Below are 17,810 nucleotides of genomic sequence, written 5' to 3'. Positions count from 1 at the left end.
TTTCTTTTTGTACTTAAGCTTCAGATTTCTTTTGGTACTAAAGTTCTATTCATATACTAGGGATAATTTGCTTCTAATGCATACTGCTATAAATTCTTTCAGACTTTAAGTGCTATTGTTTACAGTAAATTATGAGTTCCTTTCCCATGAATGAAATAACTTTGCATAGTAAATTTTTTATATATTATAAAAAAATTATAAATTGTTTTTTAATATTATTAAAAATTTATATATTATATATTATAATGGAGTAGGAAAAAGCAATACATGATATGACACATTAGGCAAAAGGAAAGGCTGACATTTGGTGTGTACTTTCTTGATGCCTTTGCTCATGTACTATATCATTACATCCTCCACAGCATTGAGCAAGCATTCAGTAACTGTTTCCTGTATGAATGAACTGCATATTCCCAGAAGGAAATAATTCAAAAGCTAGCTTCCAAGGCCAACCAAACCTGCCGCTATATCATGCTGGCTCTGTTCACTGTAGCATGAAACCTGGCATAGAGTGGATAATACTGTTAACAGGAATAGTTAACAGTTCTTAAGTATGTCTTGTGAGGCAGACACCCTTCTAATCCTTCGCCTTTCTCTGGGGATTTGGGAAGGGAAAACGGTAGGAGTAGGGAGCCAAACAGTAGTTTTTGATAGAACTTGCCCTTTTCCCCCACTTAAAAATAGTCTAGGAATGTGTTTCACATCACAACATAGACACATTATTATTATTATTTTTTTTAAGGTTCTGGGCCAGTCTGATGTATTGAGATAAAATGATCTTAGAAAACATTCACTCCCAACTTTGCCTCATGCATATGTTACTGATGTCTTTTCTTGGTATCTTTATGTTGATGGAAATCATAAGATTTTGTAGATGTGTATAAGCCGGGAAGAACTAGTAAAATCTTAACCAGCCTCTTAGCAGTGCTGCAATTAATCATACTTCACAGTGATTACTTGGGAAAACCTTTTTTATTATACTGGGGAAAGTCATCTAAAGGAGGGATCTGTAAACAACAGCTTGTTAGCCAAATCCAACCTGCTGCCTGTTTTTGAAAATAAAGTTTTATCAAAACACAGTCACAGTCATTTGTTTAAAGATTATCTGTGGCTGCTTTCACAATGCAGAGGCAGAGCTGACTAGTTTCGACAGAAACTATGTGGCCCATAAAGCCTAAAATATTTACTGGCCAATCCATCATGTGCTAACCCCTGTACTAGAGAGGTGTATCAAAAAGTAGGTGCAGCATTTCTGTTTCCCAACATCTTAAACACACATTTCAAAACACTAACATTGTCTCTAGTAACGTATGTGTCTTAACATCTAGAAGACAAGTAATTTTTAGATGATGTTTTAGTCCGTTTCTGTTGCTTATAACAAATTACTCAGAACTGTGTAATTTATAAGAAAATGAAATGTATTCATTTACAATTTCTGAGGCTGGAAAGACATTTTATTGTTTTAATGGCTAAATAAAAACCTTTTTATCATCATATTGAACACTATGTGTAGAACCCCATTCTTAGATCTTTATACTTCCAAAGTAATTTTTTACAATAACCCTTGAAAATTTGTACTATTATTCCCCAATTTATAGATGAGGAAACTAAAGTACAGAGGATTTAAGTAATTTGTCCAGTTAAGTGGCAGAGTCAGAAACAGAACTTCTGATGTGTTTGAAGGTACTGAGCAAAAAGTTAAACATGCCAAGAATTTGAGAATGAACGAAAAATAAATACATAAGAAAGCAAAGTGAAGGAGAAAACAAAATGTATGTAGAGGCAGCATTTTCATAGTGATAATAAGGTGAGCACACCAGGTGTATGAGGGAGACAAGGGAGCCTGTGTGTGGTGGAGGCCTGAAATGGGGGTATGGGAGAAAGTTAAGACCACAACTTCTGTAAAAAGCAGTCTGTGGATAATGCCTAAAACTTAAGAAAATATAAGAAGCAGACATAAAAGTTAGAGATATAGAGAAAAATACCAAAAGAATAAGCTGAAACAGTTGAAAGTAATAATTCTGAGGAAGGTAAAAAGAGGTAGGTGATTGCTGCTCTTGGTAATAAGTTTTGCAGAACTATTTGACTCTAAAACCTACATGTGTATAACTTTGATAAAAGTCAAAATTAAAAAATGATGTCTGGTACAACCACTTTGGAAAACTGGCAATTCCATTTCTAGGTATTTACCCAAAAGAAATGAAAACACATATCCACAAAAATATTTGCACAAAGACTGTTCATGGCAGCCTTATTCATAACATCCCTAAACTAGAAACAACCCAAATGTCCATCTCTAAGACAGAGATAAGCTATGATGTATTCAATACAATGACAGTAAGAGGGATTTAAAACTAGATGGAATGCTTCATTGCAATAAAAAAGAACAAAGTACTTATATACACAATGTGAATAAATCTCAGAAACATTATACTGAGCAAAATAAGCCAGACCCAAAAGATACATATGGTATGATTTCATTTATATTAAGTTCAATAATTGCAAACATAATCTATAGTAAAAAATAAGCTGGGAATAGGGGGAGTTAGAAAGAAATATAAGGGAATTTTCTGGGGAGATGGAACTACAGCAAATTCTTCAACAACACAGGTTAGAACTGTGAGGGTCCACTCACATACAGATCTTTTACAATAAATATAATGGAAAAATTTTGGTTAGGTACATAACCAAACAGATAGTTCACCTAATAGTAGGCTTTTAGTTGTTAGGTACTTGATGTGTGTAATTAATGCCTAAGGAAAATGTGCTGTACTTAAGTGTAGTTTAACAGTTTTGGGGGAGTCAAAAGTTATGTGTGGATTTTCGACTGCATGGAGGTCAGTGACCCTACCTTCCACGTTTTTCAAGGGTCAACTGTATTTTATACATTGGTGAGAGTGTAGATTACATAGGTGTATATATTTATAAAAACTAATCAAATTGTGTACTTAGGACGTGTGAATTTCACTGTATATAAATATTGTCTCAATTAAAACAAAATGAGTATTTAGGAATAAAACAAAAGATGCCTGTCTTTATTTGACAAATAACAGCAATCACCACTCTCAGACAAAAGAAAAGCATTCTTAAGTTTATCTCAAAATGACTTGTTTATTTTATTTAGATTAAGAATTTAAAATAATCATGCACTCAAAGCAATTCATGAACACCTCCGGTTGTTTGTGTGCCCCCAAGATTCATATGTTGAAATTCTAACCCCCAATATGATGGTTATCAGTAGGTAAAGCCTTTGGGAGGTGATTAAGTCATGAGGGTGAAGCCCTCTTGAATGGGATTAATGACCTTATAAAAAGGATCCCAGAGAGCTCTCTAGTCCTCTCTCCACCATGTGAGGATGCAAGAAGTTGGCTGTTTACAACCCACAAGAGGGCCCTCACCAGAACGCAACCATGCCAGCACCCTAATCTCAGACTTCCAGCCTCCAGAACTGTGAGAAATAAATTTCTGTTGTTTATAAGCCACCCAGTCTATTGTACTTTGTTACAGCAGCCTTAACATACCTCTCTAACTTACAGATTATGTATAAACAAATTCATAGTAACTATTACCTCTATTGAGTCACTAACTAGAAAAACAAAAAGCAAAACAAAACTCAGTCACCTCTGAGTTTTTAATAAATCCTGATTCAGAAGTGGGAGAAGGAACAGAACTATGAAAAATAAAACCACTTTGGGAAGCTGACCTAGGTCAAAAGATTAAAAGGTGGGTTTGTTTTACTCACTGTAATGGGCCTTGACTTCCTCCAAGGTCTAAATGTTTTTGCTTTATTACATAATGACCCAAATCTCTAAAAAATATGAAAACATATGGGAAGTGTACACATATTAATAGGATGCACTAAAGTGGCCTTAAAGAAAAATTTTTAGCTTTTAATGAGCTAAGCATCCTGCTAAAAAATTAAGGAAAAACAAGAGTAAACACAAGGAAAGCAGAGGTGATATAGACATAAAAGTCTATATTACTGAATAAATAAAAAGAAAAATTAAACTATTCCTAAAGGTATGCAATAAAGTCTCCTAATGACTCTAACTGTCCAGAAGTAACCACTGTTCTCAGTTTCTTGTGTATTCTTTCATAATTATTCTATGTATCTACAAAGCCTTCATGTGTGCTTTTAAAAAAAATAACAAAGGTAACATCAATTTTTTTGGCACATTGCCTCCCTTTAAAAAAAAAATAAACCCAATACTGTCTTGGAAATCATTCTGCATTAGCACATAAAAATACGTTTTATTCTTTTTCACAGCTGTTACAGCATTCCATTGTATGTCTACACCATAATTAATTTAATCATAAATGACAGATATTAGGTAATTCTCAGCTTTTTTGCTGTAACAAACACTACTATAATGAAATCCCTGTACATTATATTACATTATAATAGGTGCTATTTAAAACTAAAATTGGCTAATGTAAATGCCATGCCCCAGAAAGAAGGAAGAAAAATTCACCTTCTTGCCTGCTTTAGGACCCAGGACTCTCTAGCTGGCAGTTTTACAATTGTGGCTGTTCTGCTACATAAACGTAGTTGAACAGACCTTTGCAAACTCAGATAGAAAACTTATTGTACTTGTTAACTTCTATGATCACAACTTACAAAATGATTCACTTTCCAAAACATGTTTAAAACACGTAAAACACATAACTAGGATGGTTTACAGGTGGTATGTACAGAAGAAGCCTGGATTTGGATATTATTGCCTCCAGTTCTTTTCTGGGCTTAGCTCTGTCAAGTATCTCCCCTCTACTAGATTTTTCCTCATCACCTTTTAAATGCAATCAGGTCTCAGATCTTTTTAAAAACCAAAAACCAGAAAACAACCCCCATAATGTACACAAGCTTCCCAACTAGTCTAGGAAGAGGTAGAATTCATTTCCTTAATGCATATTCAAACATAAAATTATACTAAATCTGGCTAAATACTTAAATATTGGTATCACCCAGGGTTCTTTTCTCATCTGTTTTCTCTTGTCAATCCACATTAGCAGTCTTTTTTCTATACTTTGTTGATGACTTCTAAATCTGTTTTTCACTAACTCAAACCTTTCACTAATTCAAACCTCTCTACCTACTATGCACCTCTGGATCCCCATATCAACAAAATGTCCAAACCTTAACAATCACCTTCCTCAACAAATTCCAGGGTTTCCAATCTTGCACACTACTACCACTACCTAACCAGTTGTTCAAGGCAGATCCTATCCAGAAATCATCCTGGACCCTATTCTGGCTCTTCTCTTTATCCAGATATTCTCGAATGTATTCATGGTATCCAATTTTAGTTAAATCCATCATAATTTCAAGATTAAAGCACAATAGTCTCCCTACATTGATCCCCCTTGCTTAGACTTCGATCTTCTTCCCAATGGAGACAAGTAATCTCTCTAAAATGCAACTCTGATTATTTCTTTGCCCTACCTCAAACACATTGACAGGCTTCCATCTTTAGCCCAACACATTCAGGATAAAAGACATTTCATAACCTGGTCCTTGGTTACCTTTCTAGCCTTACTGAAGGCCATCTTTTCTCATGTACCCTAAGCCCTAGGCATTCCACATTATCTGCTCTTTCCTCTGCACAACACATTTTCTTTACATCTCCATGGTTCTTCATACCTTGTTTCAACTAGCTTATTCCTGTATGTCTTTCAAAATTTGGCTAAAGCCACACCCTTGAAAAGTTGTCTTTAATCCTTTTTGGCTGAATAAAGTAGTCTTAAGTTATATACCCATAGAACTCTGTTCTCATAACCTTCATTGCCCTGTACTGGACGTGTTGGTTAACATGTTAAGCAACAGCTCACCTACAAGCTCCTTAAAAGCAGGAAATGGCTTTAAACACAGTACTTGGCACACAGTCAGTACTCCATAAATTCTACTTAATAAATGAAGCAAAAAAGGATGCCATGAGTCACTTTTCATAGTCCTTTCTAACCTGCCATTCTCTGATTATCTTGCATAATCACACACACAAATATCCCAGAAGTATGTGTGAGGGGCTGAGAGTTGTTATAAAAATTTTTAATTTTTTCTTTTCAATATGATGATAATCTTTTAAAAGGCAGCTCATAAGGTTCATCCAGATCCTTCCGACCCAATAATGACATTAAATTTCAATGTACTGATTTTTACTACCATGAATCTTAAATTGCAGTCCCTGAACTTGTTCTTCTCAGTTTAAAGAAACTTTGATATAAACAGTAGTTATGTAAATTCTTAACTTGAAATTTTAAATTAATTTTTATTCTGTAATTACCATGGCCACCCCTAACCTAGACAAGCCTAGTTTTTAGTAATCTGTTTCTAATATTAATGTCTGATTACTGCATGAAAAAGGATTTTATTTTAATAATGGTTAATTATTAAAGTGCTTTCAAATTCAAACTAAATGAGAATAATGTTCAGCATATGGAGACAACGGAAATTAATGCTAAAGTAGTTCCAGAGAAAAAAAATCCTTATTAGTCAATTTAAAGCAATCTTCATACAGAAATATAGCCTTAAAGACAAAACATACTATGGTTTATTGCTCACCTTTAACGCTCCATAGCACAATCCATACAGCAAGGCTACTGCCACAATGCTACAGATAAAACTGTAAAGTGCTGCAAGCAGGCTTGTAGTAGCTAGACAGAAAAGGAAAAAAGAAATCAATATTTAATTAACATCTATGAAAAAAATGAAAACTTCACTGAAAAGCACTTAAAATGTTATAATGTCAACAATAATTAAACATCTACACATTTGATTTTTTAAAATTCATTTATTCCATCCTATACTTTCAAAAATTTTTGACATGACAGGGTTTTGCTATCCTCAATCTTTGACACAGGATAAAATATATTCATCTTGGAAGTAATGAACATTTTTTAGCAGAAAAAAATTATACCAATATTATGCTTCTAGAATGTATGTTATACTTAACAAACAGTATGGGAAAATCAAGCTTGAAGAAGCCTGAAAAAGAACTGGAGATGTAGTTAAGTATTCACTGGAAGATATTAGTCTATGTAAATAGAACCTGTGTTACCAACAGAAGTAAATCTGTATTCTCATGAGTTAATTAATCCTCAGAAAAAAGTACAGATCTGACTAACTACTAATAATAAAAAAAATAGATCCAATGGAATTACTGGTAATAAGGATTAGGGGATGGATAAAATAGCTAGACTTCATTTTTAAAACATGGATGACAGGGCCGGCCCAGTGGCGCACTGGATAGTGCGCCGCTTAGGAGGCGCGGCAGCGCTGCCGCCCGAGGGTTCGGATCCCACATACAGACCGGCTCCCGCTCACTGGCTGAGCGAGGCGTGGGAGCAACACCGAGGTTTGCAATCCCGTTGCCGGTCCCTGGTCCGGTACGGGGGCAACACTGAGGGTTGCGATCCGTTGCCGGACACGGAAAAAACAGACAAAAGACAAAAAAAAAATAAATAAATAAAAATAAAAAAAATAAAAATAAAAATAAAACATGGATGACAGATTTTCTTTAATGGTAATTTTACAGTGACCATAAAAGAAATTTATAGAAAAAAACTTCTTTATAAGATATTAAAAACTTAACACCTTACACAAGTTTGTAAAGTATAATGACAAAGCCCACTATTATAAATTACCTACACTAAGCCCTCCCCATATTACTTAGATTAATATAATACCAATAATAGTTTCTAAATACTGAAACTGTCTTCTACCCATTAAGTTATACTGATTGATGAAATCAGCTGTCTTAATCCACACACCTTCAAAAAAATTTCAAAACATTAAAAATGCTCTAGTATGATATAGCAACAGAAAAAACCTTAACTTTTATTTAAAATGTTGATATTATGGCTTAAATTTTATCAGCAGAGATGACTTCAATGCATACACAATACTTAGAAGGTAAATGAAGACTGCAAAGGTGAAGTTAGAAGATAAATGGACTATAGTTACAGCAATTTCTTTCTTTTCATATATTTCCTCTAGTTGCACACTCATCTTTTGGTAAAATTTTAAATGGTTAAACTTAATAATGATATATTTCAACCACAGTAGCTGCTGATAGGATTATTTCCCAGTTCTGCAAACCACTATCTATGCCAGAGTAATATTGGTATGGCCTAACTTATTTTTTAAATAAAATATACATATGACAGGAGAATATATTTTCTAAGTATATCAATTCATATTCACATATTCTACTCTAAAAACAGAGATATTTCTTAAAATCTTATTCAGTAAAATGCATTTAGTTTCTGGTTTTGGTGTTCTCATTCTAAGGAAAAAACAAAGCTCTGAAACCAAATATGTAGACATATCAAATGTATATACCAGTACAAAATCCAAATATAATGCCATGTATCAGATCTCAATCTACTTGGGATAAATGATCTCTTATAATTAACTCATAATTTATTTACTGTATTTACATAGAGTTTCTATGTAAACTCACTATAACTTTTAATTTCAGACATTATTTTATCACTTCTTATCCATCAGCTCCATTATTCCTGGATCTCTCACTGAAGTAGCAGACTTGACTACTTTTTCTTACCTACATATTAACTGTTACTCAGTCTTCAATTATTAAATAAGTGTCCTTTTTTTCTAAATTCAACTCTAAAATAAAAACTGAAAAAGCATTTTAATGTTCTTTTCTACTTCATGATCTGTAAAAGTGATACTGTAATCAGTAATTTTCATAATGAAATACTCACCATTACCACCAAAGATATGAATATCCAATTGCTCACAAAGGTACATTACAAATGTATTCACCTGAGGCAGGAGACCAATGAAAAATACTATCGGGAAACAGAGTGTAAACACTACAGACGGAAAGAAAAGTATATTAAACAACATTAAACTGTATCAATCCTTTTGTTCATTTAAAGATCATAAATGATAAAAAAGAATCGAAAATTAACATAAATCACTAAGCAATATTTAAAAGAGATTTAAAAATATTTATGTCTACTTAATTGCTTGGGTATTAAATGCACTCTTTTCAACTATAAATAACATCCATTAAAATTATTTTAACTATTTTCAAATAGCAAGAATCTAAGATATAGAATCAAAAAATCCCCAGAAAAAAAAAATTTCTTTCCATTGCATCTACTTCAAGAACAGAAGAACTACTGTATTTGTTCATCATTAGCTTTTTTCATTCATAATACCCCTACCCTACAGTTTTGCTCCCCAGAGAGAATTACAATAAACAGCAATATAAGCTTATTAAAACTATTTTTACATATCTAATTTTTCTATTTATCAGTGTACTGTTAGTATACAAATAAATTAATGTTAAGATCAGAAATACTTTAAAGATGACTCACCTATAACTAAATCCCTGGCTGATATAAATACCAATGGATTGGTGAAAGTTATTCCATATAATTTGAACTTGGTTGTAGTAAGATTTCTGCTACCATAATCCAAGAGCCAAATAAGACCACAACATAAACAGAAATAAACTGGTCTACTGTAGGCAATGATACGATTATGACCCTGAAAATGATATTTTAAGAAAAAGTCAGTTTAGTTAATTTTAAGTCACAACTAGCTACTGAGATCATTGATGGCTTACATTCTAAGGATTCAGAATTTTTCCATATGGAAGCTCGATTTCTGACGGTCACACACAGAAATGACAAACACAAAAAAACCCAGAATAAACTCTGTGATACCGGATTGAAATCAGAGGTATCGGTATGAACTCATTATTTTTAATATTCATATAAATATAGAAAAAGATATATATGTGTATATGAATATTTGTGTATTTCGGTACGTATGTATCTATATTTCCTAGATTTATCCACTGAGAGAACCTAGAAGTGATGGCATTCTAGTAATAAAGATTACTATCATCCAGATCTTAATTTACAAATACCATTATTCACAAAAAAGAACCCAGGCTCCATTGAGAAAAGGCTGGTTTTGGGTAAGGTCAAGGAAAGTATAAGATAAACCTGGAACATATTGTTATGCCAAAAAGGAAGGAAGTATTTAAAGAATGATAAAGATATGTCAAAAGGACACAGAAGACAGCTTGATGGTCTCCCAATGGCCAAATCAGGGACAATGTGACACTTTTTAAAATATTATAGTCCACTGAATAAAATAATCCATGAGTTCACACCAATACATACATACAAGGGTACTTCAAAAAGTTCGTGGAAAATGAAATTAAAAGAAGTTGGCATTTTTCCATGAACTTTGAAGACTCTTCGTACATACATACATATATAAGACAGAAAGAAAAGTTCTTCCTTACAGTAGAAAAGTCAACCAATTAATGTAGAGGAATGATAGAATTAGAAAAATCACTATTTGGCAACCATCAAATGATAACTGATTCAGGCAAGAAACATCAGTAGATACTAAAACAAATGGGTAGAAGTGTGGAGTAGCAGGACATACTTGTATATACAGTCTCAAAGTATCTCCCTATGAAATACTTACAAGAGAAAAACAGTAACATTAAGGTACAGTAGTGGTTCTTAAGGGAAGGGAGAGGGTTTTGCTCCCCAGGGGACATGTGGCAATGTCTGCACACAGTCTGCTGTCACAATTGGGGTGGGAGTACTACTAGCACCACATGGGTAGAAGTCAGAGAGGTTGCTAAACATCCTACAATGCACAGGACAGCACACCCCACCCTCAACAAAGAATTATCCAGCCCCAAATGTTCATACTGAAGAGATCTGAGAAAGTCCACAGACACTACCCTTAACCAAAAGATCAAAGTTAACATCAGCAGTAATAATAGGACAACTCAACATCATGTGCTTCGTGATATAATGCACTGAGTAGAACACATCAATTTTCTAAGAGAGTTGGCCTTCCATATCTTCAGATGTGGAACCCATGGATACAAAGGGCCAACTGTACTACACTATTTTTTATATGAGACTTGAGCATCAGTGGATTTTGGCTTCCACTTGGAGTCTTAGAACCAATCCTCCCATGGATACGGAAGAATGACTGTTTTGCTACCAAAAAAGCATGACCTGTATCTAAGCAAAAAGAAAAATCAGACAAACTCAAATTGAGGGATGGTCAATAAAATAACAGGCCTGTGGCTGGCCGATAAGCTCAGTTAGTGAGACTGCAGTGTTAGTAACACCAAAGTCAAGGGTTTAGATCCCCATCCCACCCAGCTGCCAAAAAAACCCAAAAACAAACCAAAAAAACTGGCCTGCACAAAACATGTTTACATTGTATAATAAAATAAAATAAAATAAAATAAACAAGCCTGTATCCACCAAAACTTTCAGTATCTTGAAAGGAAATACTGAGGAATTGTTCCAGGTTAAAGGAGACTTAAGAGGCCAAATGCATAATCAGGGATTTTGAACTGCCAGTTCAGACAATGGGCAAAACCTGAATAAGATTTGTAGATTAGAAAATAGTATTGTATCAGTGTTAGTGCCGTAATTTTAAACACTGAACTAATGTAAAGGAATTCCTTTGTTTCTAGGAAACATACACTGAGATATTTAGAGGTAAAGGGACATTTGTCTGCAAGGGGAGAGGGAAAGAGGGAGGGAGAGAGGGGGAGGAGGAGGCGGAGGGAGAGGAAGGAGGGAGGGAGCGAGGGGGAGAGAGGGGGAAGGGGAGAGGGGGAGAGAGAGAGAGAGAGAGAATGCATGCAGACAGGAATTAAGCAAATATGGTAAAATGTTAACATAGGGAATCTAGGTGACTGGTGCAGGAATGCTGTACTATCCTTGCAACTTTTCTCTAAGACTGAAATTATGTCAGAATGAAAAGTTAAAAAGCAATGCTTCTATATATCATCACACTTAAAAAATATTCTTAAAAAATAATAAACATAATTAGTCAAAAGAAAACCATTTGCCTCCTTGTTTTGTTTTGCTCATCTATTTCCATTATTAACTATTCCAGGATATGGAAAGAAAGAATTATATGCAAGAAAGAAAGCATAACCATAAACTATTTTTGGAGTCTATTTCTGAATTACTTTAAAGGGAATGTCCTTTGGTCTTTCTATTAAATGAATACTCAAGTTAGATCTAAAATTGGATAATATTTCACAATAAAAAGCACTAGACAGATATTATTTTTAATCTAAAGTCACAAATGAATAACAAGGTTTTTATCTCATTACTTAGTCCAAAGGTCATAACACCAGACTAATGCATTACTTCTTTATTTTTGTTCCTAATAATTACCAAAGCAAAATAAAGTTTTTTCCACTTCAAAATTCTATTTTTCAATACTTATTCACAATTTGTTACTTAAAAATTTTTAAATGCAAATAATCAAATAACTATGAGTTTATATGAACCAAATTGAAAACCTGCTCCTGAAACAGGCTGTCCAAAAATGAATTACTATGCTCATTTTCACCAAGATTTAGAGTCTACAAGTACAATATCATTTTATTCCATGCTAACAAATCACCTATATTTCTAGGAGTGTGTCAAAACTTAGATGAGGAAATAATAAAATAAATCTTAATTCAATCTGACACATGCCAAAAAAGAAAGCAAAAAAAGAATACATGTTAAGGAACAAACTACAAGTTACAGCCCTATTAGAGTGACTCACATGTCTTGGAGAAGAAGAATCTGGTTGAACACTCTAGAAATGAAACAGAACGACAGATTACACTACTGAAGTCTTGGTAATTCTACAAGCAACTCTCAAAATGCCTGAAGTGATTTCAAGTAAATATTCCACAATCAAGAAATGACTTACCGGGCCGGCCCGTGGCTCACTCGGTAGAGTGCGGTGCTAATAGCACCAAGGCCACGGGTTCGGATCCCATATAGGGATGGCCGGTTAGCTCACTGGGTGAGCGTGGTGCTGACAACACCAAGTCAAGGGTTAAGATCCCCTTACCGGTCATCTTTTAAAAAAAAAAAAAAAAAAAAGAAATGACTTACCTTAATTCTGTTCCAAAGATGAAACATCAGCACCAGATACTGGTATCACTGTGATATTTAACAACAATCTAAAATCTTACCTGACTCTTACTTATTTTGGTTAACAATTTGCATCTAGTTCAGCATTTCTGAGACAGCATATGGTAGACAGATCCACCTTACTGCTTGGCTCATACTACACATAAGTATACTTAAGGTACAATAACGTGGGCTAGTTTATAACAAGAATTCTAGTTCTGTCCACAAATTCCAAGCTTACTAAACAATTCTATGATATGTGTATTAAATATATTATTTGTATTTTCACATCAAAATAATCAAACAAGTTAAGCTGTATCCTTGCAAGAGATTTTATTAACTTCCTATTCCCACATTAATATTCTTAGAGTCAACTAGTTTCATAATCTCAGTCACCTTTTACCTTTCCCATATTTAACCATATTAACCTAAAAGCAGAGGACAAAATTAATGGGACAGGTTCACTAGAGCTAAGGAATGAATTTAAATGGTTTACAGCAATAAAGGGATAGATTAAGGTGGCTGAAATGAAAGGGAAGAAGGAAGCCCAGTAATTTTAACATAGAATCACCAAATTTAATCAAAGGAATTTGGTTACTTATTATTAGGGATCAAGGAGGATGGAGCAGAAACTCTAAGATTCTAGCTGGTACACCACTGTCAAAAGCAAAGAAATTGAGAAAAGAAAACATTAATCAGAAGATGATAATGGGCTAGTTTTAAAATGTGCCCAACTTGGGCCGGCCCGTGGCTCGCTCGGGAGAGTGTGGTGCTGATAACACCAAGGCCACGGGTTCGGATCCCATATAGGGATGGCCGGTTTGTTCACTGGGTGAGCGTGGTGCTGACAACACCAAGTCAAGGGTTGAGATCCCCTTACCGGTCATCTTTTTAAAAAAAAAAAGTGCCCAACTGTCTTTAGTCCTAGATATATATAGGACTAAAGCTTGCAAAAGAGGTGAAGACTTTGAGATATAAATCTGGGCATAATTCATATATAGGGGCAACAAATAAAGTAGTCAAAGAGGATGACTTTGCTGGCAAGGAATTGTAAACTGTAAAGATGAGAGCCAAATAAAACCCTAGAGAATTCTCATAAATTAAGAAGTGGTTGAAAGAACAAAGAGGCATCAACAATGAAAAAGAGAGTCATATGAAAAGTACAAGAATCATCAGGGTAGTATAAAGTCGCAGATAAGCAATGAGTAGAATACAAAACTGGAAGATAGTATTAATAGGTATTAAATGAAGCAGCACTCAGAGAATGGAGACTAAGAAAAAAGACATAGATTTAGCAATCAGAATGATTATCATCAACCACAAAGACTGTAATTTCAGTACTACAATGAGGAAAAAGTGTGGATCGGATTGTATTTTGGAAATAGATAACTTGTTTTGATTTCACAGATGGGACTTTGAACTTCGGACTTTTGAGTAGAAACAAGTTAAGACTTTGGGGATGGAAGGAATGTATCTACCTGTGAGGAGGACATGAACTTTGGGGGTTAGGGGTGGAATGCTGTGGGTTGACTGAATTGTGCCCTCAATGTTTATTCATATATTAGAAGCTTAATCCCCATTGTAACTGTTGAGGGTGGGACATCCTTTTATGGTAACTGAAAGGTAGGGCCTTGAAGAGGTAATTAGATTGTAGGACCATAACATAGTGAATGGATTAATAATGGTGGTCAGGGGCATGGTTTTGAGGTCTTTAAAAGAAGAGCACATGAGGAACTACCTCTCTTTCTACTCCACCATCTTCTGTCATGTAAGACCCCTGAATTGTTGTAAAGCTGTTGTAAGGCAATTGTAGAAAATTGTAGGGGAATTGTAGAAAATTATATACACAGTTTTGTAACAAAAGCCTGCTAAAAACATTTTAGGTAAAGCAGCTTCTAAGAGGCCATACAAAGGTCAGGCAGACCCAAGCACCAGGAAGGGAGTAACCCCCACCCAGTTCCAGGAACTGACTAGTTCCTTATCTAAGAGCCACCTGGCCAGGCCCCAGGGAAGATAAACAATTCAGAAATGCGCCGTTTCTTATCGGGGTACCAGCCTGCTAAAGCCCACCTGTAATCTAAAGGCGCCACAGATAACCAACAACTCATCCTGTCATAAAGTCCTGTTCAGGAAAAACTGTATAAAAGGTGCTTGTATTGTAAGCTCAGAGCCGCTTCTGTCCTGAAAACGGAGCAACCCCAGCATGCTGGAATAAAAACCTCATGTTTATTGCAATGGTCTCTGTCTTTGTGAGGTGAGCCATCCTGGTGTGTGGGATTTGTGCATGGTGCACAGGTCTTACACCACCACAAAAAGACCCTCACCAGATGTGTTCCCTGGACTTTGGGCTTCCCAGCCTCCGAAACTATAAGTAATAAATTTCACTTTCTTATAAAGTTAAAAAAAAAAAAAAAAAAAAGGTATGGATGGGTCTTAAAGAACAGAGCGGACGACCTAGGTGCCTTCCCCTTACTGGTCATCTTTTAAAAAAAAAAAAAAGGTATGGATGGGTCTTAAAGAACAGAGCGGACGACCTAGGTGCCTTCCCCTTACTGGTCATCTTTTAAAAAAAAAAAAAAGGTATGGATGGGTCTTAAAGAACAGAGCAGAGGGGGGGGGGGGGGGTTCAGGTGTCTTGCTCTCAATGAGAGAGAAAAAAGAAAGAACAGCTGATACCATAAACTGTAAATGAATTATTCAGGCGGGGGGGGGGCCTCACATATTAGCATACATAAGGCAAATAACCAACACAAAGCAAACAGTATTTACTAAGAAAGAAAGAAAAGATAACAGTCTACAGTGACTCTGAATGAAAGATGGAAATTTTGGTTTTATATGAAGTGACATATTTAATTCTCCCATTTTTTTGAAAGCTTAAAATTGCCAACATTTGATATTTTTAAGCCACTATTACCACAATAACAAAGGGACACTGATCTTCTCTTTTTGATGTTCCAAAAGAACATATATACTAGTTTTCACATTATATCTACCAATGACAGATTTAATGAATTTCACCTACAAAACAGAAGTACTCAAAAGACAGGAGTGGAAGAGCTAATGTTAATCATTTAAAAAGAAATAAATTTCGGGCCGGCCCATGGCTCACTCGGGAGAGTGCGGTGCTGATAACACCAAGGCCACGGGTTCGGATCCCATATAGGGATGGCCGGTTAGCTCACTGGTTGAGCGTGGTGCTGACAACACCAAGTCAAGGGTTAAGATCCCCTTACTGGTCATCTTTTAAAAAAAAAAAAAAGAAAGAAACTTCAAGAACATAAATTCTTATTTTAACAAATACACAAATATTTTCTTTTGATACAAAGAAATAGTTTATTGGGAGCTCCATTTACATATAATAATTTTTTAAAGTTTATATTCTCCTTTTATTCTCTACACAATCTAATGTAAACACCCAAGAAAAATAAATCTAAAAATTATCTTACTATAATTCAGTGAATGGTACAAAATCTTCTGCCTTTTAACACAAATACTATTCCACAGCATGAAAAGAAGAGATGCTGGTACCTTAAGTAGTGAGTACTGACAGCTGGCTATGACCAGGCAGAACTGAAAGACCCAGATATCTCTGAAGAAGCCTTGTATGAGAAGAATAGATCCCAAAAAAGCCACAAGAATAGCCAGGATGACAGCTAATACATTTTCCAGGATCTCACGATTTCTGCAGATAGAAAGATTTATGGGTAAGTATATAATGATTATAAGAAATTAATCAAACTGAAAAAGGGATGAATGACATCAATGTGAAGTTCAATAATATGCTTGCTGAGATGTCTTTTTGGTACTGGGTTTGAATAAGATTTTGGGTCATATTGAAAAAAAGAAACTAGTTTCACATGGACACAACACAAATTCTTATATAAAAATAAAGCACGCTACATCAGATTGTGAAGTTCTAGCAAAAAATAATTTTAATTTCTATTTAATTTTACTCTTCTTAATATCTGCTTTTCTATTTGTCAAATCTGTTGCAAAATAGCTAACAACTTGCATGGCAAATACAGTAGATATACAAAGAAACAAGTTTAAAAAATAAAACCTCAAAATAATTTCTAGAAAATTAAATTTAAAACATTTATTTTATATTACACAGTTTGTAACCAAATTTTGATACCAAGTGGTTTCGTTTTCCCCATCTCTCAAATATCTGAAATAATACACAAACTCCCTTACTAGAAATACTTAAATACAGGCTACCACATGGCTTGAGAATGAAGGTAGTGACAATAACCATCAATTCTGCCTCTATCAAAGGTTCTGAGACAATTCCATACTTTATTAAACTGACACTGTAAAGCAAACAATATGATGCCCAAGATATTACATATGGCAATGAAGATGATTTTTATTCCACATCAAAAAAAAAAAAAAAAATCTCATTACTTATTGGGAAAAATTTTATTGACAAAACGTTAAATAAATACAGTCAGCCTATATTCCACATCTGTGGATTCAAGGGAGGATCAAAAATATTTTTAAAAAAATTGTGTCGGGCCGGCCCGGTGGCGCACTGCTACAGTGCGCCACTTGGGAAGCGCGTCGGCGCTCCCGCCGAGGGTTCGGATCCCACATACAGACTGGCCGCTCACTGGCTGAGCGAGGTGCGGGAGCAACACCGAGGGTTGCGATCCCGTGGCCGGTCCTGGTCCGGTACGGGCGCGACACTGAGGGTTGCAATCCATTCCCGGTCACGAAAAAAGACAAAAAGGAAAAAAAAAAAAAATTGTGTCTATAGTGAGTATGTAGACTTTTCTTGTCATTATTCCCAAACAATACAGTGTAACAACTATTTACACAGCACTTAAATTATATTAGGTATTATAAAGAGTCTAGAGATGATCTGAAGTATA

General features: G+C 34.8%; 1 protein-coding gene across 4 annotated transcripts in view; it reads right to left on the bottom strand.

The window, feature by feature from the left end:
* The window catches only part of PCNX (pecanex homolog (Drosophila)), a 117,369-nt gene that overhangs the window by 59,739 nt on the left and 39,820 nt on the right, over positions 1-17,810 (bottom strand). For all 4 annotated transcript variants that reach the window (XM_008570764.1, XM_008570765.1, XM_008570766.1 and 1 more), the window contains exons 5-9: positions 16,468-16,621; positions 12,584-12,616; positions 9,343-9,514; positions 8,722-8,832; positions 6,557-6,648 (exon numbers count right to left, since the gene is read on the bottom strand). In XM_008570764.1, coding sequence (XP_008568986.1) covers positions 6,557-6,648; positions 8,722-8,832; positions 9,343-9,514; positions 12,584-12,616; positions 16,468-16,621 — 562 coding nt within the window. The remainder of the gene's footprint in view (positions 1-6,556; positions 6,649-8,721; positions 8,833-9,342; positions 9,515-12,583; positions 12,617-16,467; positions 16,622-17,810) is intronic.

The sequence above is a fragment of the Galeopterus variegatus genome, unplaced genomic scaffold (genome assembly GCF_000696425.1).
Source record: "Galeopterus variegatus unplaced genomic scaffold, G_variegatus-3.0.2 Scaffold627, whole genome shotgun sequence".
Lineage (NCBI taxonomy): Eukaryota > Metazoa > Chordata > Mammalia > Dermoptera > Cynocephalidae > Galeopterus > Galeopterus variegatus.
This window is presented reverse-complemented; position numbering and strand designations above follow the sequence as displayed.